At 42.0% G+C, this 12839-nt stretch overlaps 1 protein-coding gene across 1 annotated transcript; it reads left to right on the top strand.

Annotated features, from left to right (window-relative positions):
- Positions 1-298: 298 nt before the first annotated feature.
- On the top strand, positions 299-12465 carry LOC128739923 (probable cytochrome P450 304a1). The gene is made up of 3 exons (XM_053835428.1): positions 299-948; positions 11485-11756; positions 11818-12465. The coding sequence occupies exons 1-3, from the start codon at positions 299-301 to the stop codon at positions 12441-12443; spliced, it is 1548 nt and encodes a 515-aa protein (XP_053691403.1). The 3' UTR covers positions 12444-12465.
- Positions 12466-12839: the final 374 nt, after the last annotated feature.

The following is a 12839-nucleotide window of genomic DNA, read 5'->3' as shown; positions in this document are numbered from 1 at the left end:
TTACGAAGTTTATTCAACCTCCCTCCGGAACGAAATAAAGATTTACTTTTTCCATTAAGTTCGCCGGAGTCTTCTCCTTTATTATGTTTCGAATGTATTCATCTCATACTGTAAAGTCAGGAAGCAGATTGCACTTCCTATTACTCGTAAGCGCCAATAGTTTATAGTAAACAGGTTGTTCAAACAACGTCGAGATTGTCTTATCGAACCACTCGACTTAGTCCGTTATAAAATTAATCACTCTCGATGAGCCGGTTGTCAGTCGTTGTAGGTGCGTGAACTCAACCAATTGGTTAATATGTTAGTTACTCCGACTATTTTTCTGTGGTTAGTGGTACTCGCATTAGTTAGCTATTGGAGTTATAAGTTTCTTTTTGGTCGACCCGTTAATTTCCCTCCGGGCCCACCGCGGTTCCCGTTACTCGGAAGCTATGGAATACTCTTAATGATCAATCATTTGCATCTGCATAAGGCTGTGGCAAAGTTACGTCGCTTCTATGGAACCAACATTTTGGGAATGTATCTCGGCAGCTTCGAGACCGTTTACGTCAGTGACTATGATACGGCAAAGGAAGTGCTGAATCGCGTGGAGTTCGATGGACGTCCGAACTTATTTTTGGCGTTGTTGCGCGAGAAGAATTTTAAACGTCGAGGAATTTTCTTTACGGAAGGATCCGATTGGAAGGAACAGCGGAGGTATATTTTGAGACATTTGCGCGATTTTGGTTTCGGTCGTCGCTTCGAAGACCTGGAAGCGGAAACCAACGCGGAAATTGCGACGCTAGTTGATGTGCTGAGATATGGCCAAAAGTACGACTACGAAAGGGAATTCATGAAGGACGGCTACGTTAAATGTCCTGCTGTTTTTTCGATCTGTTTTTCCAACGCATTTCTCTATGTGCTTTCTGGGGAACGGATCCCGAGAGAGGAAGCCGGGCCACTATTCGAGTAAGTGCTTTTTTTGATTCCTAAGGGGTTAAAATGCAATGTGGGCCAATAATTCTATTGACCAATAAAGCACTGTCGTTAGATTACAGCGCGAAACTAGAGCAAAAGTGAGTTAGGTCGTGATTAGTGTGGTCAGCGAAATAGTTATTTTTGTAGTTACAAGATAAGAGGTTTATTTATGTGGGATAATTTAGTCCAGTCAGTTGTTCTAATTGTAAATTTGTTGATACTAACTCTGCGTGTCTTAATTTTCTTATCATGTTTCTCACACTAGTCAACTAATCGAGTAAGGTAAAATTTGAAATGAAGAAAGAGTATGAAGGGACCTTTGAAGTGTGAAGGGAGTCCATGCCTAAGTCACTAATGACCAGATTCTATAATAAAATATGAACTCTTGACCATTCGCTCATCAAGCGGACTCTCTTATTTTTCAGATATGAAGCTTTAAATATATTAATATAAAAGAATCTAACTCTTTTCATTAAACTCGAAAAATGTTGTTTGCAGCTAAATTTCCAGTTTCATTTATTTAAGATTTTTCTGCTAAGATATGAGATTTTAAAGCTGACATTTTAGCTTAGAGCTCAGTTATTTACCTATTGGTCGAAGTAGCATTTTGACTTTTTTGAATGAATGAATCACTAAAAAATCAACGTTGAAATTGATAGAAGTTTTGGATACAGACCATTTAATTTAAGTTTTTATATTTTCATCCATTCGACATTTTCTTTTAGCGAATTAAAAGTACAACGAAGTTTGTGGAATAAAAATATTATTAGCGAATGATGAAATTGCAAAAGTCATTCAAAATCTCATTGGTTCTCATTCTACTTCTCTCTGGTTTTTTGTCCAATGCCTTTTTAATCAGAGCAAGTTTTTTACATTATCGAAAGAATCTATCATGTTTGCAGTGCATTAGAAGTTCATAATTTTCATTATTTTGAAACATCCCTGCTTTTGAGATAATTTTAAAGGACACAGCGTTCACATTGCTGTTTAAATTTTTGTTCCAGTTCGGTTTTGTTTACCATTTGACTTGTCAGTTTGACATTACCTGATAGTATAATCAACAAGATAGTGTAACTGAACTTTCAACCTTCAAGGCTATCTCATTCGTTTATCTTGATGGTATTGAAACGTCAGACCGATCAATAGGGATAGTTCGAACACTTTGACTCAATTTTGATTCTTTTAAAAGTACCGGCTCAGGCAAGGAAAAATTGAAAAAAGTTATGCATGGAACATTTGGACATTAATGTCAAATTCCCACAATACATCCCACAGAAGGTAGATACAGGGCACGGACTGCCACAACACCTCCCACTAAAGTTAGAAATAGAGCCATACACTCCAAGCACGCAGCCATCAGCGAAAAAACAGGCAGAAATCAGTACCTACACCGTTCTCAGATAAATAATTGTAAGCTGAAGATGGCGAAAAGATGACGATCGGGGATTGTTTATCCTATACTCGACTCGGGTAATGTCGGAATGGCTAAGAGGAATAACCTTTAAGCTCTGCAGTTTTGGCGGTATACAAAAAGTTGACACGAGCATATTTTCGCGGTTGAAACAGTCGATAATTACACGTTAAATATGTGAGAAACAAGTGATAATATTTAAGTATCAAGTGCTGCGCTAATTGGACTGCAGAACCCCGCTGTTGGAATTATATACCGTGGACCCCCGTTCGTTTGACCGTTTTTAATCTGAACAGTTTTTAATTTGAACCCCGTTGGTTTGCACGACGTGCGAATTAAAAATGGTTCAAATGTCATTCTCAACATGGCATCATTTGCTCATGCAGACAATGCACATAAACACGATTTGTTTGTACTGATCTAGCATGTTTAATCAGTTTCACATTTGGTTTCCCAACGATTACGATAGAAATTCGATCGGAGAATGAAATATTCGCTGCTTACCACTGCCAACTGAATCAAACCACCAAAACAATAACAAAGAGCAGGGCGACCAGTTCCTACGAGTTTCAGCATATTTAGGGTGGCCAGTTGTTCAAATTAAAAAGTAACCCCGTTAGTTTGCATGAGGAATCGTTCAAACGAACGGGGGACAACTGTATTCATCAGAAGCGTCGGAATATTGATCAACGCTAAGCCGATAATGATCTGGGGATCTAAACGCCGATCCCTCTAACAGTGTCCATTCTATGTTTCACTTGACGGTAAAGGCCGCAGTGTAAGCGGAGAAAGTGTTGTCGGAAGTGGAGGAATAGTAACGGAATAGCTAGTGGACTGGGTTCTGGAGGAGTAAGGAAAGTGTACATTGTAAAAACGGGGCCCCACCGGAAAAAATTGAAAGGTTAGATAGGATATAAGAAAGTGAATAGTGAAGCCAAAAACTGTAGTGAACGATAAATAAAACTGTGACCTCATTGTAAGTTCAATCGCGAGTTTTCCATTACCCATCACGAGAATTGGGGCTGGTGAACGGTTGAATAATGTGTATCGTCGTTGCCTTGTGCACCTGTAGACATAAAATAGACCCTACAGTCGGGACCGGCGCTAGCCAATTTGCCACTCCACGCAAATCCTCAAAATGACGCCCCTAGAATTTAGTCGTAAAAATAAGAGAGATTTATTTATCCGCATAGATATTGCATTTGTAACGACATAAAAATTACAAGATTATTTGACGCACTCCATGTAGTAGTGTATCCACGTTTCGAATTAATTTTTACGTCCTATCTAATCAATTTTGCTTTTTATTCCACGTTAATCGCTACTAATCATAAAACAAATAGTAAAAGTATCGCAATCCGTCAAATGCTTAGCATTTGTCAAGTTATGCTTAAGATTCCTGCAGGTATTCTAAAGATTCTGACGAAAAAGATCATTTTCCATGCTCCCAATATCACAAAGAAAACTGAAAGCATTTTCTGATGCTTCTTTAACTGTTCGAATTTAAATTTAAAGTATACAATCTGTAAATGTTAATTCCCAGTACAAGTAACAATTTAAAAAAATGTTTCAATAAAATTGATGGTAGTATCTAAAACCAGCCATCTAGGTACTTTAAATCTCAGAGTAGAATCGGTTCGTCATCTGCTTTATATGAAAAAAGTTTCTTTCTGTGGCAGGAGTGGATTCAATCCTCGGAAATATACGACGTATCAAAGTCACGGTTATCGCCATTTCTCTTGCATTATTGTTGGTTTCTTGAAACCCATTATCAGAATGATAAGCCTTCAAAAACAAAAAAGTTCGGTTCAGAATTCATGTTGGTTCAGAAGCTTCGTCCTCATACCTAGCTGTTTCATCGAAAGATGATTGCTGATTTTGAAGTGATTCGAAGATCTCTTTTCTAAATAATTTAATAGCGTCAATACGACTTTCCCATCACGTTTATCTGAGTATTTCAATTGTTAAGTTACGTTGCAAATAGGTTTTCATCAGAATAATCAAGGCTATAATTTTGTAGCATTGCAACACGGATTTCTTTTTGGCGGAGTACAAACGGAAAGCGGGGAATGGTGTAGTCGTATGATCGATGAACTGCAGGCACTACTTGGAGAGATTCTCATAGTACATCTGGCAAAAGTAGGGAGAGTACGCTGGGCTGGTCACGTCGCAATAATGCCGGACGACTGTGCAGTGAAATCTATTCTCTTCAAGACCCCCTTCGGAATTAGGAATATAGGGACCCAACGTGCTAGATGGCTCGACCGGGTTAAAACCGATTTGCTTGTGTCGAGACGCTCAATGAATTGGTGGCAAGTTGCCCAGGACTAAATACAGCAGAGAGTACATCTAAATATAGCACGAACCCTCCCGGCTCTATGTTGTTAAAGGAGAAGGAGGAAAGTTTTATTTTAACAATGCTGCAGTTTTTTTTAATGTAGCCGAAATGGCGCCCCCTCAAATTGGCGCTTCAAGCAACTGCTTGTTTAGCTTAAGGAAAGCGCCGGCCCTGCCTACAGTGGTTCCCAGCCTCTTATCAGTTAGATCTCTCGCGGCAGTTAGGTCTGAAGCAGCCAGACGTTGCCGCAAACTACGCGCATTCACTCGAAGCTGCGCTGTCGGAAGAGTTGGAGCTGGATGAATCCCCTCTCGAGGACTGTTGGAGACCATCAAAACAACCATCAAAACAGCCATCAGCAGTGTAGCGGAGAGCTTCATCGGGCATGTGGCACGGAATCAGCAGAACGATTGGTTTGACGATGAATGTAGAAGGGTGATGGATGAAGAGAACGCAGCGCGGGCGGCCAAGATGTGCAGTGCTACACGTCAGAACGTGGAAAGAGACACACAAAAGAAGATGCAACGAAACCTGTAATATTAAGTCATATCTTAGTCATATATTCAGGAGTATTAAGTTGCGTGTTCTAAAAACCGCTGTATAAAATGAAAAAAAGAATTACAAAATAGCTGTCAATTGCGGGGCTCTTGCATTATAAAGGCACAACTGCTTCGGAAGTTTCCTTCTTACTCCATATCAAGTTTGGAGCCTAAATCTCAAAACGCTCATTGGTTTTATTAACCTAGTAGTACCGAATTGGGGCACAGGATTACAACTAATCAGCTCAATTTCATCAATGGGCATGAGCAGTCCGTAAACTGTGTGCAGTGTAACCAGTGACCGTGTGGCAACCCAAGAATGTCGAGATTAACGCGAGTAGCTCGTATTTAATTATATAAAAAGCAAGAAAATAATTCCCACAAATCCCACAAATGGCACGACGAAAAGCAGTACATCTACCTGCCGGCAGAGAATTTATGCGAGACAACGGACCGCCGAAGAAAAGTGTTGCAAACGACGCAAAACCTTAAAGCGAAAGGATCGCAAAGGATAAAGCTTACTTACTTTACTTTAGTGGCAACGGTCCGTTACCGATCCTGCGCCGAACGAATTATAGTCCTCCAGTACCGTCGGTCCTGGGCTGCCGTTCTCCAATCCCCACGAACACCAGCTGAACGTGCATCGTCTTTGACAGCACACACCCACCGGGTGCGGGGTCTGCCTCGGAGTCTACGGCCTCTTCCTGGTTCTCTGCTGAAAATAGTTTTGGCTACTCGCTTCACCGTTCAGTTTGGCTTCATCGGGCATTCTGGCCACGTGTCCAGCCCACCGCAGCCTGCCACATTGCACTACCGTCACTATATCAGCATATTTGTATACTTGGTACAGCTCGTGATTCATGCGTCTGCGCCACACTCCATTTTCCATTTTGCCACCAAGTATAGATCGCAGAATTTTACGCTCAAAAACCCCAAGCACTCGCCGATCAGCTTCCTTTAGCGTCCATGATTCGTGTCCGTAAAGGGCCACCGGGAGGATTAGTGTTCTGTAGAGCGCCAGTTTTGTGCGAATTTGCAAACTACGGGACTTCAGCTGGCTACGTAATCCGTAGAAAGCCCGATTCGCGGCTGCAACTCGTCGTTTCACTTCGCGGCTTACATCGTTGTCACATGTCACGAGTGTACCAAGGTAGATAAATTCCTCCACTACTTCATATCGTTCCCCATCTAACTCCACCTCGGCACCAACACCACTTGAGCTCCCACGTTCCCTACCAGCAACCATGTACTTCGTTTTGGCGGTATTAATGGTAAGTCCCAATCTCGCAGCTTCCCTTTTAAAGGGCCTAAAGGCCTCTTCTACTGCTCTACGGTTGATTCCGATGATATCGACGTCATCCGCAAAACCAAGAAGCATGTGAGATTTCGTGATGATAGTTCCATTCCTTTCCACGTTTGCTCTTCGTAATGCACCTTCCAAGGCAATGTTGAATAGCAGGTTAGAGAGTGCGTCCCCTTGCTTCAGTCCATCCAACGTCACGAAAGCAGCTGAGGTCTCACCCGCTATTCTAACGCATGATTTGGATCCATCCAGCGTCGCACGAATCAGCGTAACTAGTTTCGTCGGAAAACCATGTTCTAGCATTATCTGCCACAGCTCATTTCGTTTAACTGAATCGTACGCCGCTTTAAAGTCCACAAACAGATGGTGTGTCTGCAAGTTGTACTCCCGGAACTTGTCTAGCAACTGGCGCAGGGTAAACATCTGATCCGTCGTGGAGCGACCCTCACGAAAACCAGCTTGGTACTCGCCGACGAAAGACTCCGCTAACGGTCTCAGTCTGCAGAACAGGATACGGGAAAGCACCTTGTAGGCAGAATTGAGCAATGTAATTCCTCGATAGTTTTTACACTCCATTCGATGTCCCTTTTTGAAAATTGGGCAAATGAGGCCATCCAACCACTCCTCCGGCATTTGTTCTTCCTCCCAGATCCTGACAATGATCCGGTGGATTGCTTCGTACAGCCGCTCGCTCCCCGCTTTTAGAAGTTCAGCCGGGATACCGTCCTTCCCAGCAGCCTTACCGTTTTTCAGCTCACTGATTGCCTTCTTAACCTCCTCCTGTGTTGGTGGCTCCACAGCTTGACCATCGCTTACAATTTCTATCCTGTCCCTGCTGATCTCCTCATTTACCTCTCCATTCAATAGTGTCTGGAAGTGCTCCTTCCACCTGGCTGCTACCGCCGTTTTGTCGGTAAGCAGGTTGCCAGCACTATCATTGCACATCATAGGCATGGCAAAATTCCTGCTTCTCACCGTTTTATAGAAACTCCGTGTGTCGTTGCTGGCGTATCGCTCCTCTGCGCCGGCAAGCACGTGCTCCTCGTACTCGCGTTTCTTTAGACGATGGATTCTTTTTTCCGCAGCTCTAGTCTCTCTGTATCTCTCTCTGTTTTGACGCGTTGCCGCAGTGAGCAGGCGACTCCTGGCCTGGTTCTTTTCGTCTGTCACTCTCTGGCATTCGGCATCAAACCAGCTGTTACGCTGTCTTCCACGCGTCGTGCCTACCACCTCTCTCGCTGTTGTTTGGATGGCACCATGGATGTTCCTCCACAGCCCATTTATATCTTCTACTTCTTCTACCTGCTGTTCTGCAAAGGATAAAGACTGCTAACAAAAATAAAAGAAAGCAGTAGAGAGCCACAGAGATTGGTTAAAGAAAGTTTAAGATGAAGATGCCGTAAAGCTGAAAGATGAAAGAGTAGAAAGGAGGATGTGGCGGATATACTGGTCGTTCAGGCAAAAAATAATAAGCCGGATTTGAACGGAAAAAAACCTCCAAATGTCGCCCACCCTCCATTTAATATTTCCCCCCATTGCGCTCACATTGTATACCCGAGATTGTACCTCAAATTATCCTGTATATACGCTATTGAGGATCATCCCGATCCTGATTTTCCCGAGCGACGGTGCCCGGTCGTTACAATACTGGCAGCAAGTGCAGCCATACATGATACCATCGAACGGAACGAGCTATGGAAAATCATGGACGAGAACAACTTATCCAGGAAGCTCATCAAACTGATTAAATCTACGATGGATGGTACACAGTGCTGTGTTCGGATTTCGAGTGGATTGTCAAGTTCATTCGAATAACACAGAGGGCTTCGTCAAGGTGATGGTCTCGCATGCCTGCTGTTCAACATAGCACTACAAGGTGTTATGAACCGTGCGGATATTAACACGCGGGCACGATCTTCAATAAATCTAGCCAATTCGTTTGCTTTGCCGATGACATGGATATTATCGGCAGAACGTCTGTGTCGGTGGCTGAACCAGACTAAAGCGCGCAGCACAAAACATTGGGTTAAAGGTAAATACATCTAAAACATCGTACATGCTGGCTAGCAGAACTGAGGCCGACCGACGCCGCTTGGGAAGTAGTATAATGATCAACGGCTATGAGTTTAAGGTAGTCGACGAATTTGGCTACCTTGGCCCACTGGTAACGATGGACAATGATACCAGCCGTGAGATTAGGAGGCGTATTATCAGCGGAAGTCGTGCTTACTGTAGGCTTCTCAAGCAATTGCGGTCGAACAGACTAAGTCTCTATACAATGTGCACCCTGTACAAGACGCTTATTAGACCGGTTGTTTTTACATGGAACATGGATAATACTCGAGGAGGACCTGCGAGTGCTCGGAGTTTTCGAACGACGAGTGCTAAGAGCGATCTTCGGCGGCGTACAGGAGAACGGAGGATGATCCATGAACTCGCACAGCTCTATGGCGAACCCAGTATCTAAAAGGTGGCTAAAGCTGGACGGATGCGAAGGGCAGGACATGTTGCAATAATGCCGGACAGCTACCCTGCAAAGATGGTGTTTGCCTCAAATCCCGTTAACAAGACGGCCTGGAGCACGGCGATCAAGATGGTTAGACCAGATGGAGCGAGGTCTGGCGGAGAGTACTCGGTATCCGAGGAATTGAAGAGCGGTAGTCCACAGCCGAGTTAATTGGAGAAACGTTGTTCAACAGGCTTTATCTTAGGACGGCAAGCCACTTAAAGTAAAAGCACAGACAAACAGACATAAGACTCGTTCTCCATTCTTCGTACCGATTAAACCGTTATTTCAAATTTGTGCTTAGTTGGGAATGTCTCCGTTTTGGTCAAAGTGGCGCTTTTTGACGAAAGAAGGGAAATTCCCCATAAAAAATACTTCCTACTTCGAGGGATACCCATGTTGCTATTTGATATTTGGGAATGTCGATCATAGATGGTGCTAGTGTTCAGGCTAAATGTGAGGTACTATAATTTTTCTTGATTTTTCTTCCAAGAGTTATGTCTGTTTGTCTGTGGTAAAAGTAAGTATCACGAGCATTGCTTTTCACTCGCGAAAACAAGGATGGACAGGCCGAGGTAGCGATCCTGAGGTATTGGTTCAGGGGCACCATACCACGCTTGTAACTGTGTTTAGCCGTGACTTACGGCTTAGACGGTACCACAGAGAACAGACATCCAAGCGAAAGGTCCCCACTTGGATAAAACTTATGTCAAATTAGTTGGGGAACTATAGTACTGATGTCGCTGAAGGCGCACAAAATTCTACACTAAACTCACAACAGCTAGCTTCTGGCGCTAGCATTACGCATACAGTCCATATATACTAGCGCCAGAGGAGCCAAAGGTTGTCAGTGTGCAAATCAAAAGAATCATTTAGTTGGGAAACTATAGTGATGGTGACGCTAGCATATTAGTTAATGTTAACATGAAATTTTATCCAAGAATTCGCGAAAAATTTGTACCTGAATGGATGTCTGTTCTCTGTGACGGTACTGTCAAATAAACCCAAAACGTTACTAAAGATTCGTAAACGTCGGCATGCACCACGAAAATTTTTATTTTTTAATAAATGCAATAATATAGTCATTGGCGGAACTAGCCGAACCAGCCACAAAATTGATGTAAAACTACGCCTCAGCCAAGCAGAACTTCCAAAAGTCGTGTATGGGCCAGTTGTAGTGTTAGTTATAATCTACTATAATGGTCAACTAAGCATTGCTCTACCTCTTGTATGGTATTATAAGACTGTAATGTCGTTGGTAGCAAGAAGAGCGCTCTTTTTACCTCGCTCTTTATCATCGGGGTAGTAGCCTTATAAAATAGTAAATAATAAAGATAGCGCAATACTTACTTCAACAATATTGTAGATTACAACTAACACCGTGATTGAATTATACCTCACTTTTTCAAAATTAGATGTGGCTAAGGCGGTACAGAGGAAAATCGAATCAAAGTGCGTGCCAGCCCTATCTACGACTAAAAGAATCAATACTTATTTCACTCGAAAATCCACTCGTCAAGGTAAAGTGGAACCCACTTAGATCTGTGTCATAGGATGAACTATTTGCAATTCGAGTGGATTACAATTGAGTTCGCTTGAATCAATGACCATTGAATTGAATTGAAAATACAGGAAAATCTTAAGTTCCATTCCTACCGTTTTCCATTGGGTTTTCAAAAGAGTAACTTACAACTTGATTTTCATTGCAGCACAATCTTCAAAAAAGAAATGAAAGTAGGGTCTTTTTCTAATTCCCGTCGTAATAAGTAAAGCCATTCTAATTTTCATCATTTGCTGGATGGATTTAATGAATACTCCAAAAGTTCTTGTGCTGATTTGACTAAAACACACTTACCTTCCGATCCGTGAACTTTGAATTCACTAAAAAGCGATTATTAAAGCATTTTATTGAAATTACGCAACTGACTTTCATTCTTAAATTCGTCGTACCGTTTTAAAATCCGTCCATCAACATTTTTCATCGTCCGAACTAAAAATCACAACAACGTTTACGAAATTAGCGGGCATGTATTTGTGTAGGACGGCATGACAAATGTTATTCTACAAAATTTCTGCTGGTCAGGCAAGTTTTTCTGGTTGTAGAATAACGACAATGCCTTGCGTGAGTTATTTTCATTTATGAATGACGGAAATTAAAACGATTAGTCGACATTGTCTTCTTCGTTGCACGAAAAAACATAGGAAATTTGGCTGGTAGGACTTCTTTAAAGATAAAAAGCATTTAAATAGATCTCAGCTCACTTTGATTGATCGCGTATGATAGACAACTAACTAAAATATTAGGGAATAACTAGTTTTGCCTTTTGCTGATATTTTTAATAATTTGTGTTGGATAGGATGGGAATAGGCAATTACGACGATGTAGCAACATACCCTATTTACGATTAATTTTTATTCTCTAATTCGCAGAAGCGGAAAAGATGCGTTAATATTTCAACGGCTTGGTGACGACTTCGGGACCATCCTAAGTCTGCTTCCATGGACGAAGCATTTTTTCCCCAATGCCACTAACTACAATCGTCTTCGCAATGCCAGTATGAGATTAAACGCGTTTATTGAGTCTGTCATCCAGAAGCAGCTCTGCAGCTACGACGACAGCCATATTCGGAATTTTCTTGATTTGTACTACAAAGAGATGCAGAAAACGGTCCCCAAGGAAGGGGAACGCTTCAGTTTCCAATGTTGGTTTGTTTTAACATTTAGCTTCTGGAAAACATTTTACATTAAATTTACTATTGATAGATGATCAGTTGGTGCTCGGTATTGTTGACTTTTTCTTACCGGCGATTTCCGGTGCTACATCACAAATCGCGCTACTGCTGGAACGCCTTATCCAGCATCCGGAAGTGTTCAGTAGGATGCAAAATGAAATTGATGAAGTGGTTGGCAATGGACGGTTTCCATCGTTGAATGATCGAATTAATTTGCCTTATACAGAAGCTACACTGCGAGAGGGAATGAGAATCGACACGCTTGTACCGTCAGGTATTGGTCATCTAGCTCTCGAAGACACAACGTTGCGGGGTTATAACATCCCTAAGGGAACTATCTTGATGTTAGGATTGGATGCAATACACAACCAACCGGAAGTTTGGGGTGATCCGCTAAATTTCCGCCCGGAACGATTCCTAGGTCATGATGGAAAGCTTGCATTGTCAAAGGATATTTCTGTTCCATTTGGAGCCGGTAAGCGACTATGTGCTGGTGAAACCTTTGCGAGAAACACGATGTTCCTCATTGTGTCGGCACTAGCGCAACAATTCAACATTCAGCAGCCGCCTACGGATCGAATGCCGGATTTAAGCAAACGAATGACTGGTGTGATTATTACCCCCAAGGATTACTGGTTGAAATTCGTGCCACGATGAAATGTGATATAAATGTTAAATAAAATAGTGACACACTACTATATTAGTGGAATAAATTTAGAATGTCAGGAAACACGAGTTCGATAAAATGAATAATTTTTTTCTAATATTTTTCTGTTTTCAAATACCTAGTTAATTTTTCATGCTAATAGACCAGGCTTTACTACTCTGTTGCAATTGAATGACAACACGAGACATGAGCTAGCGCCTCTCCTTTGCACGCATTTCCGTCCGACTACGTCGTTGGAAGTATCTAAACCAATTGCAATTAGATAAATTATCTCACGTCTGGTTGTTAAATTTGAATGGTTGTCGTTTTTTATGCAAACATACAGGATTATTACTTATTTAATACACGATTATAAAATTATTAGACACGCCACTGATGCGAGCAGT

Source organism: Sabethes cyaneus, chromosome 1, assembly GCF_943734655.1.
Source record: "Sabethes cyaneus chromosome 1, idSabCyanKW18_F2, whole genome shotgun sequence".
Taxonomy (NCBI): Eukaryota; Metazoa; Arthropoda; class Insecta; order Diptera; family Culicidae; genus Sabethes; species Sabethes cyaneus.
The sequence above is the reverse complement of the archived record's forward strand: the minus strand, read 5'-3'. Positions and strand labels throughout refer to the sequence as shown.